We start from the raw sequence: 25950 nt of genomic DNA, 5'->3' as shown, positions 1-25950 counted from the left end.
GTATCTATTTATAGGGATATTAAAACCTCTCTTTTTAAAACTTGCTTAAAATACGTGTCATTAAAAACTGTACAATTTTATCTTTCGGGATGATTAAATAATGGCATAAGTATCTAATATCTATCGTCCAACGAAGAATGCGTTTTGTATTGCACAACTAGCTTTTTGCCCGTTACTTCGTAAGAATGGATTTCTGAAGTAGGAAAACAACGAAATAAACAACTTCTAGGTGGCGTATTAAGATAAACCAGATTTTAAGTTAGAATATTAGAAATACAACCGTGAAAACCGTATCTAATTTTTGCATAATGCCGGAACAAACATACAGCCAGTAGACGACGTACTCCAAAATGATACTACTTTATAGTTCCACTAATGTTTTTTTTTTTATATATATATATTTACATATCAAAATTATAGTTATAAAACATTAGATGAATCTTTTTTAAATATACTATATGGCTTCTTTCCAGCCATTACCATACAGAGAGACATTTCTATAAATTATTGATTTGACTGCCATTACCCTTATTAAGAGCCCTTACATAATCTTTTCTTAATTATCTCTCATATACAGACATAGTCAAGTTACAATTTTATTATATTACAAAGATTTTTAAACAGTTATTACATTAGGTATTGTTGATTTGCCTAAGATACACTTACTATTGCACCAAATTAGGTAATGGGAATTACAAATAAATACACAATTACTCAGAATACATGGTTAAATAGATGCAATCAAAGGCTAGTTGGTGCATAGACTGCAGCAATAATATAATGCATATAATAAATTCAACTGTACCTATATAGAAACTTTAAACGAAAATAATGTAACCTATACTAATTTTATTCACAATCCTGGCTGCAATTCTATTGTTTGGTCCGTTGTTCCTTTTATTCTTGCTATTGCATGAGAATTAGCGAGGCGAATTATCAAAGCAAACGGACCGACTATTCCAAGACCACATCGCTGTGGCGTAATTTTAATAACACGGTGACACCTGGAAGTATGGCTTTACAATGCTCGAGAACAATACCAATTTCATTTTGTGCTAAACAAACCGGTGTTGACATTGAGTATATTTCTTTATCGATATTTTGGATAAAAAAAAATATGTTCGCAAAATTTTTGGAGAAAAAATAAATAGGCTTAGAAAAATTTCAGCTTTTTATTTTTTATTTTGGTGCTTATAAAGATAATAGTTGCAACATGAAATGAGGGCGTTTTTTTCAGCGCTCGCGTAGTATTATCAGTTATTACTCGCAAAGTGGTTACATGGCAAAACGTAGTGAAAACTAGCTCAAGTTTGTGATTGAGTAAAAAGAAATCTTATAAATCTGGAATAAATAGTATTTGCTATTTACGTAGAAATCAAAGATCAAAAATTACATCTGGCAACACTGAAAGGAACCAACAAGGCCAACAAAACGTATGCACTAACCAAAACATTGCACAATAACTCCTAATTTGAACAAATAAACCATTAAAACGTAAGCAAGCCTGTCGTTCGCCTTAATTGGAAAACTCAAGGCGAATGCGCAAACGCCGCCTACGTGTGAACTGGAATAAATCTGGACCAACCTACAGCTTCAATTAGTCTGAAGAGGTATACTAAATGAGCATAACATATCCTGGTCGTGTTGATATAAGTAGATAATAGATACCTACTACTTTATGTCAGGTAGTCTTTAAGAGATCGCTGTTAGCGATAAGGGCGCCTTTTATAATTGCACAATCTGTATCCATATTCTACTTATACATCTATTTTGTGATATTTCCAATGTAGACAAATAATACATAAAAAGGGAATCTTTATAGAAAAATGGTTTGCATGCGTAAGTGCAACACGTGATTCTACCTTCGAACAGCTGTGCTTACATGGCTGCGTTTTAGCTTGAATAATGGGATCTAACAGTGAAATTAAATAACCGTAGTGTTACTCATAAACGTTTGTTTTTATGAGGTGGTCAGCTTGTTTACCTTTCAAATGTTGCATTGATAAATTTACCACTTATTTAGGGATCTCCTCTTAAGTGTTTGATGGATGTAAATGGAATATACCCTATGCTAATGGTGTACAATGGCAGGGCAGTTAATCTTTAACTGTTATTTTTTTCCCCCTGTCTTAGTGTACTTGATTACCTTGCCTTTGCTTGCTAATTTATATCCAGTTTGACTGATTGTTATTTAAACTTTTAAATATCATATAACGATGTGTGTATATGTATTTTCATGTGTTCGTATTGTATCTGCTACGCCTAACAACTTTTGTGTATTCCGTTGTATGTATTACCATAAACTGTTTCGTGCCAGGGAGGGGTCCTGGTGACTTGTGATACGGGTTCTTTGAATACCCAGTTCAGGCACTAGTTCTCTATAACTTTGATGTATCTATGGTATATTATTTTAAATGTTTAATTGTACTCAAAAAAGTTGTGAGATAAATAAATAAACATTATTATTATAATTAATAATAAAGATAAAGATGGATCAATTGGTCCATCGTGATATATTCACTAGGAATTATCCACAATGGTTTCTACAGTAACCGAATGATAGACGACCTGACAAGGTATCGGTAGCAATTAATAACCTCATTACTAACAATCTCTTCTCTCCCTAATATAGGTATGTTACGCACATTAATATTGCTTATACTGGCTTATATTTCTTTTAGATGTTCTTACAGTCACCCAAAATATATCCTTAGTTACTACTTACAAAAAACGGTTAAACAACCTTAAAATATCTTTTGTAATACAAAATCATATATATTTATCGTGTATTACAAAAGATATTAATAATACAAAATATATATTGTTATATTTAATCAGTTTTTTTAATGGATAATAAACAAATAGTAACCTCACCTGCACTATCTGTATACGCTGGCAGAATACGAGGAAGCATTTTCCAGACGTTAAAAAAAAAGGTTCATCGTAACAAATTTAAGAATTAATTACAATAGTTTCTGAGGAGAATCACATACAAGTCACCTCACAGTATTTATCTGAATGAAATTTAAAGTATTTCTATAACGTCCTATCATAATAAACAGGTGCTAAACGATTGGGAAATGAAAGACAAGCCTATCCACCTAATTAAGAGGCTATTTTATTTAAAATTCTTAAACATTTAAAATGCATTGAAACAATATTCTAAAGAACCTTCTCTCGACCTCTCCACATGAGCGGTCAAATTTACAATCACGTATTTATTTCATATAACTTAAATTAAACTTAAAATAAGTAGGTACATACTTTGTAATTGAGCTCTTTGAATCCTCCGGCAACCCCACAAATATGAGTGTGGATGACATTGGTGATTAAAACACAGATTCACTGAGAATTTACTTAAAATTTTGTCCCTCCACCCGAAAACTCAAGGGATTACACTGTCAACAGGTCACGTCAAATCTGTGTCACGAAAAGTTCATAAAAATCTGTGTCGATATAACTTACTTAATTGCGTGCCAGTACTGTGAGTTTATATGGAACACTGCGTTGTACAATTTAGTTTTATGACAAAGAAGACGTGGGTGAAATTACTGTAGGTGTTGAACTCGGCCTCCACTCAAATTGGACTCGTATTAGATAAAATTATAGTTTCCTTTTTCTCGTACATTCTAATCAGCTAGCTAGGCGGCATTTTAAAAAATATAGTAAACACTATATTTCCTGTATTTTAAAACAGAAAATATAAAAGTATCAATATTGGCAATTTCAATTATATAACATCTGGATTTAAGTTTGTTTATTTTGATTTATTTTATAATACCACAACATAAACCTTCCCCATGACTGCTACAAGAAACGATCTCGAGCTACCTGCATCCATTATATATATTAAGGTTTAGAGGTATGCATGGCTTTTGAAATATCCTCATATTATATAGCCTTCATTTCATCATCAAAATGTGCCACGTGCCCAATCATATATACCTGTATAATCTTTAACGAATACCTATTTATTAGTTATTCTGGCTACCAGGTACCACTCTTGCTGACTCGCTCTCGATCTTTAAGATATTATTAAAGAGGGACTTTCGGACGATGAACTCAATAACGCTATGGGATATTTTTTTACAAATTGGGAATCCTTCATAAACTGTTCGTGTAATATTTTACAGTTTTAGGGTGTAGAATATTTACGTAAAGTAATATACCTACATATCTACGTCTATGACACCGAGTTCTCAAAATTTAATAAATTTAACTTTTCCTGTGATAGATACAAAGGTCTCATAACTATGAATTACGCAATTGATACTGATAAATACTTATTATAACTTTATATAAAGTTAAAATTATTAGCATCTTTTTAAGGGAGTGTTCTACCCGCGAAACTAATTTTTTTCTGAAACTTTTCTCCAGAAAACATGCCCGTTACAATCACCTTTATTTTTTTTTTATATTTTTCACCCCTTTATTATTCGATATGTATATGAAATTAATAGTACACATTTTAACACAGAAACCAACGTTTCTTTTCGTAATATATTTTGTGAAAATTGAAAAACAGTATATAGTAATAGTAACCATTGCAATACCAATAAAATATTTAAGCAGACGACTTTTGTACAAAGTCTCCCTCTGCTAAAAATTTCTAGTATTACTTTCTAATCGCTAAATGCGTTAAATACATTTTTCTCTAACGAACAGCACCATTTACTATTTAATTCGTAATGGTACTTTTAATTCTTAAATCGCTTAACAGAGGCAGCACCAACGATTATTATCAAATAATATTAACTGTTAAAAAAAAATTACAATAAATATGGTATAGTTTTCAACTTTTCTATTTAAATTTCAAAAAATAATATCCGGGTCTTTTAAAATCCTTAGTAAAAAGAATTTCATACCGAAAATTTATCGTATGTTTTATTATAAATTTTTACATAAAGCAATTTAGGAATTGAAAATACTGTTATATTTTTTTTTCTTTTTATTACATTTTATCCGTTGCGCAATTAAAAAGCAATCACTGCTACTTAATAATTTTTTTATAATTAGCAGTCGTTCACGACTTTGTGGAAACTGTTCTGTTTTCTTTATCTTAAAAACAATGACAATACTTATATTTCTAATTTGATCGTGTACAGAGATCATACTGTTTTTTTTTTTTTTTATCCATTGGTCATGTTTGTTTCTGAACGACGACGATGCTTGAAGAAGTTTGATTGACGGCTATTCGCTGTTGAACTTGTTATTCATTTTGAAAGTAAAATATTCTTCATCTTTTTGATATTGTGATGATAAGAAATATAGTAAAATCTTAAACATGCTCAGTCAAACTTCTACTGAAGCGTTGCTTTCTGCGACCTACGTTGAAAATTACCTAGATTGTGTTGAAAATCTACCGAATGACCTGCAACGACATTTATCGCGTATGCGCGAGCTTGACGTAACGTACAGAGGTAATTCTTTTATTTTCGATTCCTCCCTCAATTTACTTTAATTGTGGTTATCTTTTAATACAATAGAAGCAACATGTAATTCATGAGAATGCTTTAAAAATCTTGTGTTGACGTTTGTCATTCAATCCTATTTTATATACATGTATGTATGTATAGATATAACATCTATGTTGTGGTTAACAAAAATAACGTAGTTATGAGCTATTATTTTTTCTATCGCCTTCTTTTATTCAAAAATATTATGTTAAGAAGTAACAATATTATACCTATTTACTTAAGAAATTGGAAATAACCCCGTTTAGAATGAGAGGGTATGACAGATGGCTATATGTATCTGTAAAAAAATACAATATCAAATGATTTTATGTTAATTTACCATCATTTACATTGTATTACAAAAACATTTCATAACAATTGTACATTATATATGTCTGGGTAATAATATGTATGTAATCTGTAAATAATGAGAAAAAAATTATATGATCAATTATACAAAATGTCATTCAAATTCAATTTTATTTAGCTGTTTAAGAGTGATTAAAAATCAAACATTTTTAAAAATGTTTTATGCTATTATATATATATACTAGGCTAGTAAATGTAACTAAGTGTAATTTGTTATTCAATAAAGACTAACTGTGACTAATAGTTATTATCTCAATCTATTAACAGAATGTGTTCGAGATGCAGAGACACATATAGCTGTTTGCATTGCTGCAAACACTGAAGAAAGACGCCGTGCCCGAGCTGCAGCACGGTTACAGGCAGCTCTTGTTGCTGCCCAGGAAATAGGAGATGAAAAACTACAGGTTGTGCAATTATTACAAGATCTCATAGACAATAAACAGAGATCTCTAGATGCTGACCACAAGAAACTAGGTAAGATTTATACCTACCCTTAAAAATAGCAATATTTACTTGAATATTTTTTTAATATATTAAAGATATTTACCCAATGTAAGTAAGAAAAAAGGACAGTAATATAATGTAAAATAATTATCACATTAGATGAATATATATCATATTTCTATTTATATATTACTATTTACTTAAATCATAGATCATTTTAATTATATTTATTTAAAAAAATGTTCTTACAGTTTCATGTCTTGATGTGAACACAAATGGCACAACAAAAGAAGAACCTACTACTCCATTAGAAACTCCACGAACTGTGGATAAAGATACAAGCTCATTACAAGTCCAACCCTTGAATGTAGCCCCACCACCACCACCTGAACGCACTAATGAAAAAGAAAAGGACAAAGTGGAAAGGGAGAAAACAGGAGGTATTTTATTATTATTTATTTTTCTAAAAAAAATAACTATAACAGCTTAAAACTTCAAAGATTGCTGGTTAAACTTAACTTTGAACTAAACCCCCCTATGCTAGAACAGTATATTCTACCTTCTATTCAATTTAACATTTTGTGCAATTTTTCTAACAAGTATTATAAGTTTAAACATTTGTTTAAATTTATCTGGTGATAGAAACACCATTATCAAATCAATCCAAGTGACACCTATAAATTCATCCCTTCTATGTGCAACTAAAATTATATGCTTAAAACAGTGTAAACATGTTGAGTCTTAAATTTTTAACAATTATTATTCTACTAGAGATTACATTCGTGAGCATGTTTATTTTTAACCTTTTTTTATAGCTTTCCTAATCTTTTATGTTTATTATTATGTTAGGTGAAAGGTGGTCAAAACGTGCACGACGATCGCGTACAACTGCCGGTGCTGCGACAGATGGTGCAGATTCTAGTGAGCGAGACAGTGAAAGACATGCACATAATACTTCTCATAAGAAAGGTATTATAATTCTTAGAAAAAATTATCTAAAATTTTTAGAATATTTAAACCTAAATCTCAAAGGATGTGTCAACTAGCTAATTGCTAAACAAAACCACAACTGATACATTATAGTATTAATTTTTTTATGTATATATTTATTATTTAATTTTTTTTAGGTATAGGTAAGAAGAAGAAACGCAAAGCTAGACAAACAGCTCAACGGTCAGAGACCCCACCAGAGGAGACAGACGCCATTGATCCTGATGAACCAAGGTACTGCCTCTGTGATCAGATATCATTTGGTGAAATGATTCTTTGTGACAACGACCTTTGCCCCATAGAGTGGTTTCATTTCTCTTGTGTTTCACTTACGACTAAGCCTAAAGGAAAATGGTTCTGCCCCAAGTGCCGTGGCGATAGGCCCAATGTCATGAAACCGAAGGGACAATTTCTTAAAGAGCTTGAACGGTATAACAAGGAGAAAGAGGAGAAAGCATAGTGTCTATTTGGACAGTGACTTAAAGTAACTATAGATACAGAGGCAGCACACAGTGCAATCATATGCAATCAGCAGTACAGTTCTCTTCACAATTGCGTTTTAAACATCTCTTTCCAAAGCAGATTAACAGATAAGCACTGTAAATATAATACTGATCCAAACCTTTGTAAATCCCAGTGAAAATGTATTCTCCTAATTCATATGAGAATTGGCTCATTTTCTACCTAATACTCTTTAAAGTATTTGAAATGTAATTTCAATTACATAATATCCAATTATAAGCTTTATTTGTATAACGAGAGTCTTAGTTCCAAGTTACAATTAATTATTTAGAAGAATCTCTATTTATGTTTGAAATTATAACAGAGTGAATTGGAAAATTAAGATAACTATTTTGATTAAAGCAAATGTTTTAATGAATAAATTAAGAAAGAATAATTATTGTATGTAATTATTTTTTCTCGTCATCACCAAGAAAACAACTTGGGAGTTCTGCATTTTCGACAGTTACTTTGTAGAAAACTATTCTCATAGGATAGTGTTGCCAAAATTGGAGCGATTACGCACATTTATTCCCTCGTTCCAACAATGTGATAAATTGTTTAGATTAATACATGTGGAAATTGATGTAAATAATTTAATTATAATATAGTTATTTACGATTATTTACGAAGAATAAAATGCGCGTAGTCAACTCTTGTCAATAAGTTGAATATAAGTTTAATAATAATCAACTGTGTTTCAATTATTATAATTCAATTCTCTAATGTCATAAAAGGTAATCTGCGCCGTCAAGTAGATAATAGAATGAAATCGCCAACAAATTACAAATTGTGTCTGTTATCTAACAAACAGTTATAACCATTACACAATTTGAACAATTTCTTCAACACTAATAACTTTTACAAATGTAGCATCACGTTTGAAAATTTATTTTGATATTTGAAAATTTGATCAACATTGACAATCAAAAAAGATTTCAAGTAAACATACTTCCCTCTTCCTGCTTGAACCTGTTTCAATCTCAACCATCTGGCTTTCATAGCTCTTTTGGTTTAAAAATTAGAATATGACAGACAATAACAATAACACTGCTGACCTCAAGAATGACAACGCTGATTAAGGATGATGATCATCACAGTATATTCTCTATGTCCACGGATTTGTTCATGTCTATTAGCAACAGTTACCACTGTATACTATCATGTGCTGTCAGCTTGTTTACGGTTCAAAGATACATAGCACAGAATAAACAATTGTGTATAACACATTCAGACATACATAAAAAATTGCCTTACGATCAGCGTAAAACATTAACAAAGTGATGATCAAACCATCCCTCAGAATAAATATACCATGATAGATTAGGCCTTCTCCTACTGTACTAATATTGTATTTTATAGATATTATGTGTTATACATATAAAGACTAGCAGCTAGTTATTTTAAGCAAATGTCAACGATAAAATCACAAAAATACTAGATTTCTGTAAAAACAAAAACAATAGGCATATTCAAAATAAAATAAAATCCCTAATTTCAAATCATTTAATACGTGAATTAATATACACAAATCTTCTAACTACTATTAGTAACCATGCAGAGTAATAATATTCAAAATTATATAAATATACTTCTGCAATTTTCACCAAGAACTTTAAAAATTATATCTAATATGCTTATCTAGATCTCATAATTATAATATACGTACTGTATTATAAATGCCACAAATTTTCTAATGAAGTACATGAAGATTTATGTTGGTATAATATTGCAATGGCTTTTATTTTCGACTAGATTATTATTATCAATATAATTATTTCTATATTGCAAATTAACCATAAAATGTATTCTTCCTCAAGTACTATTTAAAATCGTAAAATAAATGATAATAATATGTAAAATATTTTAAATAGTATCATCTTTCTTAAATACAATGATCCTATGAGTTTCAAATGGTAAAACTGATTAAACAATTAAAATCTAAATTCTCTATTATATTTAATAATGATGAGTACCACTATGTCAATTCACGAAATAATCACAAATATAAAACATTTACCGAGTACCAATAAAAACAAAAGTACCATGACATCATCAAACAAGTCTAATAGACCATGGCTCACTAGATCCTACGTATTTTCATCGTCGATTAAGTTAATTACCTATGCATTTTTAACACGTTCACAATATCCGAGTGAGATATCGAATCATAATACTAAACAATAAACGGCAAGACAAGATAATACTTTCATCAGGCTAAAATATAAATTGATACCTATTTGTAAAATTATAACTACACAAAGTTAAAATTACAAATACTTAGCTTGTGACAATAAATTCCAATATGACACTAATTTGAACACAAATAAGAATAAATTAAACTAACATAAGATCAGTTTCAATATTGTCACGCGTGTTGTTTCAAATATAAGATATGAGATTGCTTCATTATTTTCTGGATCTTCTTAGGTATTATACCCAAACACCGTGTGGGTTTTTATTAGTAGGGGCTGCGTTCTCCAATTGTCGCGGAGAACCTATAATTCTTCGTGCACTACCTGCTTTACACAACCCTAAAATAACAAATGCAGTATTAACATATAGACAATATTATTATAAGTTATATATCCTCATATTAATATTAAAGAACAAGGTGTAATATTGGAATAATTTAAACACATTTCGTGATTGGCTAATGTACAAAAACCCAATTAAAACTTTTTTGCTTAAATTTTTTTGTTTGTTTAGAAAAATTCTAGTATAAACCTACAAAATATAAAAAAATTACCATCTAAAGGGTGACGTAGTTCATCCACGCTTCCTGTCAAGCTCTGAAGATTGGCTTCCTTCATCTCCTGAACTAACCGTTCTACCTGACGCTTTTTCTCCATTATTGCATCTTCTAATACACCCACCTGACGAATTTATGTATAAATTAATAAATATGCTACTGAATTTTCGTTCGTATACGACACTGTGTTTGACTTATAATAAAATACTTTTTGTTTTTTTTATAATTGGTAAACCCTATCCATTAAAAAAAATTGTAAATAATGTGTTTAAATTGGGCAAACATATCGCGTACATATATAAGAAAAAAATGCAGATTAATTAATATTCTTTCTAAATGTTGACGTGTAGATTCCGTGGCGGGTCGATAAAGCTCCTAAGGTGAATGAAACCTTTCTAAATAAATTATAAAAACAAACCTCTCGCTTCAAATTTTCAGCTGTAAGATGATTTATTTCGGTGGCGTGTTTTGCTTGTTGTATCTGACTCTGCAGATTTTCCATTTCGGCGAGCATTGATCTCTCCAATGCTTGTCTGAAATAAACAGACAGTTTCTGTTATTATACGGATTATCTTAAAAGGAGACAAGGACATTACTACGCAATAAGTATTATTTATTTAAAAAAAATAGAAGGATTGAAGTAAAAGTAAAAACAATAAACAACTGCACACGCCTGCCAGTTTCGGTTTAAAGAGATTTGCTGATGCTCGACTTCTACATTGCTCTCTTTGGGCCCAAACCTTCCCAAATCTCCTGTTAAGGTCAGTACTGGTATAATGCAAATAAATCATATTAATTTGTTTCCATCATGAGAAAGCCATTACCTGTTTTCCTGCTGGCGACTATTAACTATACGTTGTTCATTGTGAATCTCCTCCATAAGCTTACGTATCTTGTTCTTACATTGCAAAAGTTCAGTCTCACAATTAGCTAACTTCGAACGTACTAGCACTATTTCAGATTTCAGAGTCTTCTCGTTCTGCTTTACAATTTCGCTTTCCTCTTCTATGTAGTTTAAGGCTTGAACCTTTATTAAATGTTAAAATATTATTAAAAAAATTGTTTAAAAAGGTTTAAATAACAAAAAATCACATTGTTTATAAAATTACGTTAATTTCAACTACCAAGCCGACAAAGTCATAGGCATAGCTAGTAAAAAAATATAATTGAACTTTATAATTAAACTTTTACCTGCTCAGTACTAATGCGTAGTTGGTTATCAGCAGAACTAATTTGCTGTTGCAACAATTCCACCTGACGATCCTGTTCACGACCTTTGTTTTCCCAATAGCCGATTTCAGCATCATACTATTGGATATAAGGATTGCACAATTATTCATTGACTTAATAGTTAATCTAAATACTAAATGTAACTGTATGCAGTAATTACAAACAAGAAATCATTATGACATTTAACAGAATTTCATAATATTCATTTACTTATTTAGAACAACTTCAGCTAATGTAATATGATACCATTCTTTTATGAAATGAAATTTTCTTCTTATTAAGCAGAAGGAAATAAAAATGAATCAACGGAAGTCAACAAATGGGATTTAAATACCTTAATAAGATCAACTTGTTGACTTGACAGTTTCTCCCTCTGATAGTTAACAAGTGAAACTAGCTCTCTATATTGGCTGTTGTAACTGACAGCTTCAGGGCTCCTATCAGCACCCTCATCAGGCAAGTTAACTGGTGACATGTGAGCTGAACGATTGCCACGCATACGATTCGGAGACTTCCGTAAGGCTTGTGATGGTGGTGGTGGTGAACGATATGGTGGTGGTGGTTCTCTGGTAAATTAATATAATGTTTATAAAAAAATCTTCTCACCAGTGTGGGTAATATAGGCATATCAACTATTTGCCACAAAAGCCAACAAATAAATGTATAATATATTTTAAGAGGGTTTATACTGAAACATACCAGTGTGGCAATCTTAAATTTATCTCTAAATTTTAATTAACAAACAAATGCCAATATTTAGTCAAGCATATGTACAGCCACAGATTATAGTTTTTATGTATATGAAGTTTGTGATAGTCATTGTATTCTAAGTGTGTAAAAAAGTGTGATATTTGTTGGAAACTAAACTTTTAAACTAAAGCTGAGTTTCTTGTTTATTCTTTTCAGCCACAATTGTATTAGGAACTGGGCTGTAGATTTATAAAAAATAACTATTTAAAAATATTTATAACTAAGTTTACTAAAATCTTTGTTTATTATTCATTTTTTATTTCTGACTCATTATTATAAAAAGTGCTCTGAGAGGGAACTAAAATATTATTAATATAATAAGATGCACATAAACCTATCAGGAAAAGTTTTCATGTACTTCATATTTTACTTTGAAACCTTTCGAATACTTTTTTGCTAAAAAATTAAAATATTCAGACAGCTTCATTTTATTATTATTTATTTATCTTGCTGTATAATTAACATTTTAATTTAAACAAAGAATTTTTTCAATAGCGAATAAAAAAAATATTTAGCATTATTTAAATTTTATTGAAAATTAACATTGATTTACTGTTGAATTCATCATAATGGGCTAATTGACCTGCTTCATCTTCAGCAGTGTATACCAATAGTGCAGACGGTGTTGCCATTTAATTATCATCCATTAAAGAAAAGGCTCATAATACTTTAAAATTATTCAGACAGGAAATACTTATACACATTACCTATAAGGTGGGACATCTTTCAACACAGGACTATCAGATTCTAGTGTCTTGGTTTGCTGCACACCCTTCACCACTCCAACAGGGTTACCCGGCGATGTATTACTTATATTATTGTTATTGTAAGTTGGTGTTGTATTTATTCTATTTGGTGAGTTTTGACTTTCCAGGATATTTGGATTTGATGTGTTATGGCTGCTAAAAATATAATTATTATTATCAGTAGTTTTAATACATTAGCAATGGTAATAATTAAGCATTGTAAACAGAGGCTGTTAGAACTATAAATAACTAAGAACTACAAGGAATAATAATAAATGTTTAGCTCTTAAGGATCGAACAAGAAGATCTATCTTGTCTATTGTTTATTTTTTACAAATCATCCAAATAATTATAAAATTGTATCAACAAATATTGAAATAGAACATTGAAACTATAAGAAATACACAAACCCATTTCCTATAGGAGATCTGGTATTGCTGGTGGTCTGGAGAGGTTTCTGGTTATTGCCAGAATCAGATCTTCTTAATATAAACTGTATGTCATTAGAGTATTCACCCCATTTAGACAAAATCTATAAAGACAAAATGGGCATCTCATATATCACTAGTTTTTTTTCTGCATAACTTCAATTTAATAATGACTTAAATAACAAAACATTACCTTGAGTGGATATTCTTGAGGGGCTAGAAGCCGTTCGTTATTTCGCCATCTCTCTATCAGAGTGAATCTGCCCACTTTGCCCGTAGCATGGGCCAATGCAAAAACTACATCCTGCAAAACGTAAAATGTTTTCACACTCTAAGAACTTTATACGCACGGTAAAAGTGAAATTGAGTTCCCATAAAATAAATAACACAAAGATCGGAAATTAAGTTTATGATATACTGACCTGACAAGTAGTAGTCTCCGTGACCCCACAAACAATCCTTTGTATTCCTTCGACCCAGACCTTCAACTCCATTAATTTATTAGAATTTACACAGCATATAAATGTCTGCAAGACTACGACATTATTAGAAAATTTAATCAACCTGCCTGCGTCTTTTTTCTCACACAAAACAAGATAAAATACGACACAAACATGCCAAAAATACAAAAGAAAATAGATGACAAAGTGGGTTAGAGAAATTTCGTTCAGAAACAGACACAGATTAGAAACACGTTGTAGGTATTCTTTATTTTTTATGACAGACAAACTGACATACACAGACATAAGAAGATCGTAGGTACTATCCTTAATCTGTGATAGGACGGTACTTTATGACTTGATGTATGAACTTACGAATGTCACAAACGACTATTAGGCGCCTTAAATAGGTTCATTATTATGCCTGTTATGTAATGGATGTGGAGTTTTGCGGGAGACTAATAATGTTATTTTTTATATTTAAATATTTTATTACGTACGACGTTACAAAGAATATTTTAGTGACCAGAAAAAAGTATTTATTTTTCTAATTAATTAAGCATTAGGTCTATGATCGTGTACGACCTCCTTCTTACCATATAATTTACAGTTTTTATTTCATCATTCATTGATACAAAAAGTGTAACAGACTGAAAAATGAAAGATATTTTCTGTCCATCTTCATTTTCAACCGATTTCAAAAAGACGAAGGTTTTCAATTCAGTTTTATTTTCCACTTGGAAAATAAATTTTAACCACATCAGTGATTGATGCTGTCTGCAAAACTATTTTGGATCAAAAATTACAATTACTAATTAGATTTGTTCATAATATTATTATATGCTATAGATGTTCTATATGGCAGAGCAGGCAGAATGGTTTATATAATTATTATTTTAAATAAAACACAAAGTAACTTCGGAGCGTCCATCATTTTATTTTCTTAAATGTTTTAGTGAGTTCTTGGGGTTACGGGCCAAAGAAAACGTTTTTTATTGTGGGAATATACTTTTACTGGAGGTAAACATATAACTCGTATTAATTATTGTAATACACAAAAAAACATGGACACTCTTAAAATAACCTTACAGACAGTACAGACTAATTAACAAGCAGAGACAACTCATTCGCTAATCTAGAGTATACAATCATGGAATCGAGCTGGGAGGCGGCGCTGGCGGCCTCTGCTCTCTCGAATACCGAGAGTAGGTAATCGAGTGATGGCTACAGACTCCCCCTCCAAGTCACCGGTACGTCCCGGAGGTGGCTTGGCAACCGCGAGTCGGCCTCTTTTCTTCAAGGGCCTCAACGTAGCATCCGAACCATGATAAGGAGTTAAGGCGCTAGTATGATACTTGCCTTTCACAATGCCTTCCTTTCCTACAACCTCGAAAGTGGTGGGACTCACCTTCTGTCTAACAACGAAGGGTCCTTCTCGTCTAGCCGCAAACTTATGGCTAATACCCTTAGAGGCGTTGCTCGGGATATGTGCTTCGACCAGCACTCTATCACCAACAGCAAGTTCAGGAGCAGGACGGCGACCTTTATCAGCATATCGTTTTCGTCGCTCTTGCTCATTCCGGATTCTTCTAGTTACCTTCTCTAAATTCTCAGCGAAATGACGTAAGTAGGGTGTAATCTGCTCTACATAATTATTAGAACTTACAACTTGACGGATATCGTCGGCAAGATGTATAGGAGCACGCATCTCTCGAGCGAACGTCAAGTAAGCAGCGGATTTACCAGTACCTTGGTTTGGAGCGTTATTGAGGGCAAATCTTATCAAGGGTAACTTACTTGGCCAGTCCCGATGATCGCTATCAGCACTAAGAAGAATAGAGAGCATCAATTTCATCTCTCGGTTCTTGCGTTCTGCCGGGTTTGCTTCAGGGTGATATAAGGGCGTTAAGTTCTGATAGACATCAAAAGCAAGCATTACCTTTTGCATCACATTCGAGACAAACTGGACGCCGTTATCGGAGATAACTCTACGGGGCAAACCGTAACGTAGGAACACTTCTTCGACCAAGACCTTGCTGCATGATTCAGCAGTAGCATCTATGAGAGGAAAAATCTCCACCCATCTACTTGCTGTGTCCTCAATTAAAAATATCCAGCGCTCACCTTTAGGTCCTTCCGGTAAGGGTCCGAACAGGTCCATGGACAAAACTTCGAAACGCTGCTGAGGTGTTGGGGTTTGTAAAAACCCTGCGCGTTTCAAGTTGGTAGGCTTATACTTCTGGCATAGCTCACAAGCCTTGACATATTGCGTAACTAGTTGTTTCATATTAGGGAAATAATACCTTTCTTTCAGTTTCAGGTACGTGCGCTCGATTCCAGGATGTCCAGCTGTCGGCGCATCGTGGAGTTCCTTCATCACCTCATCATGCATGGTAACAGGAACGACAAGCAAAGGTTCCTCACTCTCACCTTCGGGGTCAGCTCGGTATAAGACACCTTGCGTCATATAGTACCCTTTATTAGTCCAGAGAGTCGCGCGCGTAGGATCAGCATCCTCGAAAGCCAGGATGATCTTCTTACAGTCAGGATCAGCCAGCTGTGCATCACGGAGCGTCTTTGGATCTCGATGTGGTAAGTCTAAAACAACAGGACATACATCGCACGTAGAATTCGTTGACTCAGCAGGACGACTAAGAGTATCAGCAACCACGTTAATCCTGCCGGGAGTATATTCAACATCTAGATTGAAACCTTGTATCTTCAGTGCCCAACGAGCTAGACGTCCACTGGGGGTTTTCAGAGAGAACAACCACTTCAGTGGTTGATGATCAGTGCCGATACGTACCTGGGCTCCCTCCAAATAACCTCGGAACTTTTCTAACGCCCATACTACGGCCAAAGCTTCCCGCTCCGTAGTGGTATAATTACGCTCAGCACTGGTGAGTAACCGGCTGGCGTACTCAATAGGTCGTTCGGATTTGGGGTCAGGTCCCTGCATCAGTACGGCCCCTATGGCATACGCACTCGCATCAGTCCTCAAAATGAACGGCTCGTCGAAAGCGGGCTGGCGGAGAATCGGGGCAGAAGCTAGGCGAGACTTTAGTTCTTCAAAAGCCCTCTTCTGCGGTTCCTCCCACAGCCAAGATTGTTTTTTTCGTGTTAACATTGTAAGTGGTTCACTCACCTTTGAGAACTCCGGAATAAATTTTCGGAACCAAGAACAGATTTGCAAGAAGGTTTTCAGTTCCTTCAGATTCACCGGCGGTTCCCGATTTACGATAGCATCCACCTTGGATGGATCCGGCTCTATCCCTTTCGCGGAGATAAGGTGACCTAAATACTTTACCTTCTCACGACCAAATACACATTTCCCTCGATTGGCTCGTAAGTTAAAAACACGCAGTCGATCGATCACCTGTTGCAGGTCCTGCAGGTGCGACTGCAGATCAGAGGAGATCACAAGGAGATCATCAAGATATACAACGATAGTTACCTCCTTTAGTCCGGCCTTGATACGATCCATCATCCTTTGGAAGGTTGCCGGCGCATTACGTAACCCAAACGGCATGCGGCGGAAACGGAACACACCGAAAGGCGTGACAAAAGACGTCTTGTCTCTGTCATCGGGGTGGACCTCGATCTGCCAGTATCCTGACTTTAAATCGATCGTAGACATGACTGCACCAGCCTTGGTAGAAAACAGGATGTCATCAATGACGGGCAATGGATACTTATCTGTTTTTGTGATGGCGTTTACGTTTCTATAGTCTATAGCAAACCGCCACTCACCAGGCGACTTCTTTGGAATCAGCACTACCGGAGATCCCCATTCAGACTCTGCTTCTTCTATAATTTCCTCTTCTAACATACGTTCTATCTCCTTCCTCATAATTTCTTTCTTCCATGGCGAGACACGATAAGGCGGTACAGCTACAGGAGCATGCTCACCTGTATCAATCCTGTGGACTGCGAACGTTGTAGGGGCTCCCCCTGGCTCGAAGATGTCCCGATTGTCATGCAGGAGAGTGTTAAATGACTCCCGTTCCGAAGCTGAGAGGAACGCACCTTCCTCGTCACGAAGAACGATGGCTGAAGCTGTTGCGATCTCACCCACTGGATCAATCGCCTCATACCTAAGGTTGAAGTGCCTAGAATCAGATTTAAGAGTATACAAGTGCCTTTCAAAATTCAGTATCATACCAGCTTCCTGTATAAAGTTCATTCCTAATAAGGAGTCTGTAGCATCGGGTAATACTATAAACACAGTTGGTATAATTATACCCTGAACCTTTACATCAACCTTAGTGGTTGCAACATTCATTAATTTACTAGAGCCATCGGCTAATTTAACAGTAGTATTTACAGAACTAAACACATGATTTCGAGTTCTTAAAAATGTATATAAACTTTTACTAGCAATAGATTGTTTTGCACCGGTATCAATTAATGCGGTACCACGTTCACCATATATCTCAACATCAAGTTTCGGGCGTGCTCGTGGGTCTATATCCTTATTTCCCAAGGCAGCAACCGATTGGAAAGCAGTGGATGATGTTGATGCCGTTACTGGTATGGTCGGCCGCTTCTTGCACGTGGGGCAATTTGAACGGATCACTCCCGGCGCACCACAGCCATAACATGTAATTGTTGGAGGTGGAGGATATTCCTTAGTGTTTCCCTCTTGCTTACCTCTTTGTCTCTGTCCTTTCGGACATCCTTCTGTTTTATGACCAAATTGTTTACAATACCCGCATCTCGGTCTGGTTTTCTTCATAACGGGACCCTTAGATGCAGCAGCGGGTGTCGAGAAGGCTAATTTACTGGGTGTTGACATCGTCGATGTGACAGGCGTTTGCTGGCCTTCTGCATACAGTTCTTCAACAATGCGTGCTTTCTGAAGCAGTTCGGCAAATGATGAAAACGATATTCGAGGTACTTTCTCTCGTATATGACAACTAAGTAGACCATAAACCATGTCCAGCTGAGTTTCTTCTGAAAGCGTATTTGGCGGCAGCTGACCAGCGCTCTCGCTTTAGTTACAAAAATATCAGTAGCTTCGTCTCCTTGTTCTCGTTCGAACAGGCGTCTATACACCTTATGTGGCGGTAATTGAACACCATAGGTACCTTGAAGTAGTTGTATCGCTTCATTCCAGGTCGTCACCGAGTGCTTGATCCCTTGCCACCAGGTTGCTGCGAAACCTGTTAAAAGCATTGGTATACCACGAAGCGCTATTTCATCTGAGATACTAACACATTCTTTATATATAAGAATAGCATCCACAAAAGCTTGTATATCTCCCGTTCCATCAAAACGTGCAGTACACCTGGCAAAATTACCTCCAACAGTAGCAGGTTGCGTTCTAAGCGCACTCACAATCTGAGCTAACTGACCATCAGTGATTACCAAAGGCGTAGGTGCAGCAGAAGCAGCAGTGTTCGATGCACCATCGAGGTAAGATTGATGACTATTCATATTATTTACAGGTGCAGGCACCGTCGGCGAAGGTAAGTATCCATCGGGTGGAATTAAGTGTATGGGAGCATGATGTATATATGGCGGAGCATACATAGATGGCGAAACATTCGTGTGCGTCTGGGTAGACCATGCAGGCATGCCATAAAATGCGGCTGAAGTGGTCGGAGCCGTAGGGATCGGCGGGACTCGATGTGCAGGATGCACATGCCAACCAGGAGACATAGCATATGGTAACTGAATAGGTACTTGCGGACACGTAGTAGCTGTGGCCTGCATTGTGGCAACAGGCGTTGTTGTGGGCACGATGTGATGAATCTGAGGCGACGGCACGCTATGCACGCCAGGTTCAGCAGGTGCAACTGTAGTGACCGGCGGGGGCAATCTCGACATAGTGTGCATCCCACCAATTTCGCCGGAGCCAGGCTGAAACACGCTGTGTTGAAGTGTGTCATCAGCTGTGCCTGAGATGACAGGCGATCGCGTGCACTGCGTACTCGCGACAGGCACAGCCGGGTTAGCCGATGTCACCGAACTGACAGTTGTAGTCAAAACCCGTGAACTGTCCTCACTCACTAAACTATTAGCTCTAGAACGTGTAAGAACCATTTTAAAGTTCACAACAAATAATTTATCATCAAATCGATTTTCGATAGCGACTCGTACTTCACTACATTTATCGACACATGTACATCACTATTTGTGACGTAATGTTGGCAATATTGTACTGTCAACATTCAATCCCAAAATTGTCCGTTCCTTCACTCTATATTGTCTATAGCAGTATGACAAGAAGAATTTCGAATAAAAAACGGAAATTGAAAATTCCAGACAAATTATCTTTTTGAAGACTAGGCAGCATGGTCTCCGACCTTAGCCTGTTCCAAACGGAACAAACGTACTAAAAAAAAAAAAAAAAAGGAAATTGAAATATGACAAAATTATACACACTACAATATTGAATTTTTTTTGATTTGATGCAACAATTACTTCGATACACTGTAAATACTTGATACTGTCCCAAAATGTCCATAAAATACGACGTAACTATTATATGGAATGTCTTTACCTCAAAATCTTTTGTAAAAATATTAAAGTTTTGAACCAGGACTGTCCATTTGTCGAATGTTCTAGCCTTAATGATTATGGATTAGGCTGTACACTAACACTCGGCAACAAACAAATGGTTTTCACAGACTTTTGTTCACAACTTGCACCACTTTTAATTATTAAATGTTCGGCCTCGCGTTGGGCTGCCACTTTAGTGAGTTCTTGGGGTTACGGGCCAAAGAAAACGTTTTTTATTGTGGGAATATACTTTTACTGGAGGTAAACATATAACTCGTATTAATTATTGTAATACACAAAAAACATGGACACTCTTAAAAATAACCTTACAGACAGTACAGACTAATTAACAAGCAGAGACAACTCATTCGCTAATCTAGAGTATACAATCATGGAATCGAGCTGGGAGGCGGCGCTGGCGGCCTCTGCTCTCTCGAATACCGAGAGTAGGTAATCGAGTGATGGCTACAATGTTGTCATCTATAAATGTATATAGCATCGCTATGTCCAACTAAATGACATAGAGATGCTATATGTGCAACAATTGATACGTTAAAAATTGTATTATATTTCTATATTTATTTAAAAATAAAATAATTTTCATCATGCCTCGGATCAAACTGTCTACAATTACTCCTCTCCATCCAAAGGTTACCTAAAAAAGATCGCTTTTAGTGATAAGACCGCCCATTATTTTCTCAGTGTGAACATTTCTTGTAATTGATTGTAACTATAAGTTTACTCTTTTAAAGGAAACAATAAAGAATAATCTTTATATATCTCTATCTAAATTTTTAAACGATTCCAATAAAAAACTATGTAGATTGAGTTAATCCACAGATATGGATAATAAGAAATAGGATAAAGGAGAACATAGATGTATGGCAAAAATTCTGGCTATATGTGCTATATAATTTTTAGTATTATTATTTTTTGTTGCTTTTGATGACATCTTTTCAAATTGAATATAGGGTACCACTTTGAGTACCACATACTCAAATTGTAGTAAAAGTCATTAGGATTTTTTTATAAACTAGTTCAAGTTAATAAATAGTTACAACTAACAAAATATGTCCCAAGAAAATGATGAAGAGGTAATCCTTACTTTTTCAAATAGGTACCTGTATATAATAGATACGGCGTATAAATGTTAAATAAGTACTTAGTATGGACAGCTAAGTACGAAATACACTGTCAAATCACCTTTCTCACATTTCTCCTAAAAAGCATTGGGGTTAAGTCCTAGAGAATTCGCCACAATAGGCCAATTGATTTGAATTAATCCTCTTAAATCAGTGCACTGGTACCCCGTATGCACAAACCAATAACACAGACAGGGTTACCATTCCATTGTCATCCAATAAAAAAAAACTTACCTTCTTTAAGCGCATTTTCACCGAGTTGATCATAGAGATATCATGGTCAAGAACTCAAGAATAAAAACTGTTGTATCTTTTATTAGTTCTTAATTTGATAATAAAATTGTATGATATAATTTTCAGGATTTAGCCTTTAATGTAGAAGAAGTTCAAAAGATTGTAAGAGATAACATTGAATTGTGCTTAGGTGGCAACGTGTACAGCCACTCGCGTACACCGCAATGGATCTCTATTATTACGGAAAAAACTTTATCGAGATTGAATAAACTTAACAAACCATTCAAATACATCAGTAAGTAAATAATCGTTGAAACTTTGTGTAAAAAGTAAAAAAATATTAAAATTGGAATTGATCCTGACGTCGTTACGTTTATCTTCATGTTACTTACAACACATTGTAAGCTGGGGTAATACACACTGTATATAGTCGCAATATATATATATATATATATATATATATATATATATATATATATTGCTTAAAAATTACAAATCTATATACAGACTAAGCAAGAAAACTGCACATGAGATATTATATCTTAGAAGCGACATACATACTAGGGCTGGATAATATCGGCAACACATATATTGGACTTTTCTGAACATTGATGGCGGACAAAACGCTTTTATATCAATTGGATATTTATATTTATTTCAATCTGATATTTATCAGAGGAATAATACCTGAGTCCTCAGGAATGGCAACGCATGAGGGGTATCATGGGCGAAACAGTACACTCTGTTATGTCCATGATACTGCTCATGTCTATAGGCGACGGTTACCACTTTCCATCAGGTGGGCCGTCAGCTTGTTTGCCATTCTAAGTAGTATAAAAAAAAGGTATTTATTCAAAATTAAACTTTTATCTTGTACGTTATCGTACGCCTACTTCTAAGATCTCGAATGATTTACTTTTGTTTTTATTGCCTAGTGCGGATTATAATTACCCAGAAGAATGGTTCTGGTTTACACACAGCGGCGGCATACTATTGGGATACGGCGACGGACGGCACGTGTACCGTGCGTTGGGAAAACAAGTTCATGTACTGCATTGTAAACATATGGGCACTAGCACTTCAAATATAGTGTAATAAATAATATTGTAATAAGTTTATTTCATTTACCAACATTGTATACTTCAACGAGTCGGGGCAATAAGCCGAAGCTAGTACATAGCAAATTTTAACTTTCATAGCATCATTAGACCACTACACTATAATTTGTTGTCTACTACAAAAACTGTTATAAAGCGCACAGTTAGGTTCTCGTTCCAGCTTCACATGACTAAGGATCCTGAATGGTCCCGAAAGTAGTCAAACATTCTTAACTAAAAAACATATAAGTCAGACCAGTTAATCATAGAGTTATAGTTAAAGATTTCGTTCCACAAAATTTAATTGTGACAAAATCAGTGCTTTTTATTTTAAAACTAAATTGCTCAACCGATTTTGAGAAAATGGGACCAATTTGTAATTATATCCTTTCAGTTAAAAGTTTCCCAAATTTAGAACTGATAAAATTATGAGGTAACAAAATAAATACAATCTAATTAAGGATCTCCTTCCTTTTAAAGCCGGATGAAAATATTTTAAAAACACTATTGAGACTTAACGCGACGAAAAATGAAAAAAATTGGATGAAAATGTTATAAAGTTGTAACCATCATCGACGTAGATACATAAACAATACCACGGAAATATATTGTGCAACTATGTTGCTAAATTGTTCTAAAATTATTTGGAAAATTTTGCTAAATTTAGTTTTATTTATATCTACACTAATATTATAAAGAGGAAAGATTTGTATGTTTGTGTGTATGTATGTTTGTAATGAATAAACTCAAAAACTACTTTTCCAATTTCATAAATTCTTTTACCATTACAAAGCTACATTCACTCTGAGTAACATAGGCTATATTTATTGCTAGAAAAGATTAGGGATCCTTACTAAAACTTTAGTAACGTAACTCAAGGTGTAAAAATATACTATGTACTATGAACAAAAGTACGTTTTACAGTATTGAAGAAAATATCAATAACTACAAAAAACTTCGCGATACTATATATCCAACTGTTATCGTTGTCACAATAACCACTTTTTACATTTTAAAATTTGATAGAAATATCGACCAAAATTAAACCATGTTATTCATACTTCTGTTTAAATCCTTATCCAAATAAATCATATTGTTTTCAAAACCGTTTCAATTTATGTAGTAGTCTTTTTGAATTGTTCAAATCGGCTATTCCATTCAATAGATATTACGCAATTAATAAGTCATAGAAATAGAAAAAATAACGCTGTCGCGTTGTACATGTTATTTATACCTATTTATTAATCCTTGTCCAATTAAATTATTTTGTATTCAAAATTGTTGCAATACCTACAGATTACTTTTGAATTTTTCAAATCGTAATTCCATTCAAAATATACTATGTTAAAAATCAAATATAGTAAAGGCGCCGCCCGCCGCCCGCGCCGTGTAAACCGCGTGGCTAGCTAGCCAGGCATTGTAGCGGTGCGGGAGAGGAGCAGGTGGGGGCGGGCACGTCTATGAAATAGGTAGCTAGGTAGGATCAGATAAAAATGTAAAATGTTGTAAAAATGGCCACACGTGCGAAACCGGAACGGGCCGCTAGTACCTGTATAATTATAAAATCAATACAAAATCAGACTAGTTACTACATACTGACCCGTATTTTTTGTTGAAATACTTAAATCCTTTGAATAATTTTGGTACTTAGTCTTTGTAGTTAAATAAAAGAGTATGTAAAGCACATTTTAGTATTTTTATTTTTGGTAAAATTTACCACAATACAAAATAATAATAGAAATAAATAAAGTAATAAAATGTATAGACAGGTCATAGAACTATGCATTGTAAAATTGGTGCTTTTAAAGCAATTGAATATAATTTATAATAATATTAGGCAAAATGGCATTGTGTACATTAAAAATAAAAGCATTATTTTTAACACAAAATAATATCAAGAGCAGATGTTTATACTTAAAGTAACACAAAATTATTAATCACTTGGTGATTTTGGTCTTTTCAAGAAATTTATTGTATAGGTACAGAACTAATAATTACATAATTTTAAAGCATCTTATTTCCATTTTATAATATCGCTTATCAAATAAAATCAACGATAATAATGTCAAAGGGATATTTTACAAATTAATTATAAAATAAAACACAATCCATTGATATTTCCTTCCAGACAACTGATATAAGAAATATACAGAAAGACGAAAAAGAAATTGATGTTAATTATTATGTAAAACTAATTTTAAAAATATATTTTAAATAGGTACAATGATTAAAATTACCTGTACTTTGTATTATTATCGTAACTCGATGTAAACTAATTTCGACTAACTCTCGTATAAAATGTGTAAAAGAAATAACAACCATTTATCAAAATTAAATCGCAACTTTCTCCATAAGTCGACTACGATTATTGATATTATTGATTCAAATACAACAGAAAAGAAGACTAGTTTTAGGGTGTCGTCTACCTGAGGGAGAACTTCGTAACCCTATAATATGAAGCAGGGATGATGAAGCTTTAGATGTGTAAGATAAATTGTCCATTGACTGCAGATGTTATTGCAATTATAGAAATGAATTACATATTGAAATATAAAAATATCTATACGATTACTGTTTTAAATATAGCATTAAAAATTAACATAAACTGTCAATTTATTTCACAGTCAAATTTTTTGTAACTGTACGTCCATTTATTTGAAAGGGAAATATAAAGTTTTGGTAATATTCGTGTAAACATCTATATATAACTCGAAGTAAAATCCTACGCTAAGCCAGCATGGAAATAGTAGACTATATAGACAATATAGTTTAAGGGAGAGAAACTGGTGCCCACTAGTGGAACTTTGTTGAGCTATTAATGTAACTTACATATATAGATTAGAAGATTAGAAACAAATTCATCAAGC

At 33.8% G+C, this 25950-nt stretch overlaps 4 protein-coding genes across 6 annotated transcripts in view; 2 read left to right on the top strand and 2 right to left on the bottom strand.

Moving 5' to 3' along the window:
• LOC113520306 (microtubule-associated protein Jupiter) overlaps positions 1 to 3514 on the bottom strand; it is a 166155-nt gene extending 162641 nt beyond the window's left edge. The window contains exon 1 of the mRNA XM_031914644.2: positions 3265 to 3514. Within this exon, the coding sequence (XP_031770504.1) occupies positions 3265 to 3323 (59 nt within the window). The 5' untranslated portion in view covers positions 3324 to 3514. The remainder of the gene's footprint in view (positions 1 to 3264) is intronic.
• A 1639-nt stretch (positions 3515 to 5153) lies between these two features.
• On the top strand, positions 5154 to 9135 carry LOC113520323 (inhibitor of growth protein 2). The gene is made up of 5 exons (XM_026905626.3): positions 5154 to 5420; positions 6093 to 6299; positions 6521 to 6709; positions 7119 to 7238; positions 7397 to 9135. Exons 1-5 carry the CDS (start codon positions 5285 to 5287, stop codon positions 7717 to 7719), a joined length of 975 nt encoding a protein of 324 aa, XP_026761427.2. The 5' UTR covers positions 5154 to 5284; the 3' UTR covers positions 7720 to 9135.
• Positions 9136 to 9251: 116 nt separating this feature from the next.
• On the bottom strand, positions 9252 to 14355 carry LOC113520304 (ras association domain-containing protein 8). 2 transcript variants are annotated; one of them, XM_026905596.3, is made up of 10 exons: positions 14089 to 14355; positions 13860 to 13970; positions 13649 to 13770; positions 13200 to 13394; positions 12077 to 12308; positions 11704 to 11820; positions 11337 to 11539; positions 10931 to 11045; positions 10510 to 10636; positions 9252 to 10294 (listed from the first exon to the last, which is right to left on the bottom strand). In XM_026905596.3, exons 1-10 carry the CDS (start codon positions 14158 to 14160, stop codon positions 10194 to 10196), a joined length of 1395 nt encoding a protein of 464 aa, XP_026761397.1. In that variant the 5' UTR covers positions 14161 to 14355; the 3' UTR covers positions 9252 to 10193. The 2 variants fall into 2 exon arrangements, with proteins under 2 accessions (XP_026761397.1, XP_026761398.1); XM_026905597.3 differs by having other exon boundaries at positions 13200 to 13391.
• Positions 14356 to 21139: 6784 nt separating this feature from the next.
• Positions 21140 to 23840, top strand: LOC113520446 (dynein light chain Tctex-type 1-like). 2 transcript variants are annotated; one of them, XM_052898071.1, is made up of 3 exons: positions 21140 to 21260; positions 22113 to 22281; positions 22922 to 23840. In XM_052898071.1, the coding sequence occupies exons 1-3, from the start codon at positions 21216 to 21218 to the stop codon at positions 23074 to 23076; spliced, it is 369 nt and encodes a 122-aa protein (XP_052754031.1). In that variant the 5' UTR covers positions 21140 to 21215; the 3' UTR covers positions 23077 to 23840. The 2 variants fall into 2 exon arrangements, with proteins under 2 accessions (XP_052754031.1, XP_026761582.1); XM_026905781.3 differs by lacking the exon at positions 21140 to 21260 and adding an exon at positions 21533 to 21704.
• Positions 23841 to 25950: the final 2110 nt, after the last annotated feature.

Source organism: Galleria mellonella, unplaced genomic scaffold (genome assembly GCF_026898425.1).
Source record: "Galleria mellonella isolate WM207_F2 unplaced genomic scaffold, CSIRO_AGI_GalMel_v1 utg40, whole genome shotgun sequence".
NCBI classification, from domain to species: Eukaryota; Metazoa; Arthropoda; class Insecta; order Lepidoptera; family Pyralidae; genus Galleria; species Galleria mellonella.
Note: the sequence above shows the minus strand (reverse complement) of the source record. Positions and strands in the feature narration are given on the sequence as shown.

Bases quoted from the DNA above. Each gene is read 5' to 3' on its own strand.
- LOC113520446 (XM_052898071.1), top strand. From the start codon at position 21,216: ATGCCTCGGATCAAACTGTCTACAATTACTCCTCTCCATCCAAAG. The intron at 21,261-22,112 runs GTTACCTAAAAA...TATAATTTTCAG, and splicing joins TTACTCCTCTCCATCCAAAG to GATTTAGCCTTTAATGTAGA. The intron at 22,282-22,921 runs GTAAGTAAATAA...TTTATTGCCTAG, and splicing joins CAAACCATTCAAATACATCA to TGCGGATTATAATTACCCAG.
- LOC113520304 (XM_026905596.3), bottom strand. From the start codon at position 14,160: ATGGAGTTGAAGGTCTGGGTCGAAGGAATACAAAGGATTGTTTGTGGG. The intron at 13,771-13,859 runs GTAATGTTTTGT...TTGTCTTTATAG, and splicing joins CTCAAGAATATCCACTCAAG to ATTTTGTCTAAATGGGGTGA. The intron at 10,637-10,930 runs GTTTGTTTTTAT...TAAATTCGTCAG, and splicing joins CTGAAAATTTGAAGCGAGAG to GTGGGTGTATTAGAAGATGC.
- LOC113520323 (XM_026905626.3), top strand. From the start codon at position 5,285: ATGCTCAGTCAAACTTCTACTGAAGCGTTGCTTTCTGCGACCTACGTT. The intron at 6,300-6,520 runs GTAAGATTTATA...ATGTTCTTACAG, and splicing joins TGCTGACCACAAGAAACTAG to TTTCATGTCTTGATGTGAAC. The intron at 6,710-7,118 runs GTATTTTATTAT...TTATTATGTTAG, and splicing joins GGAAAGGGAGAAAACAGGAG to GTGAAAGGTGGTCAAAACGT.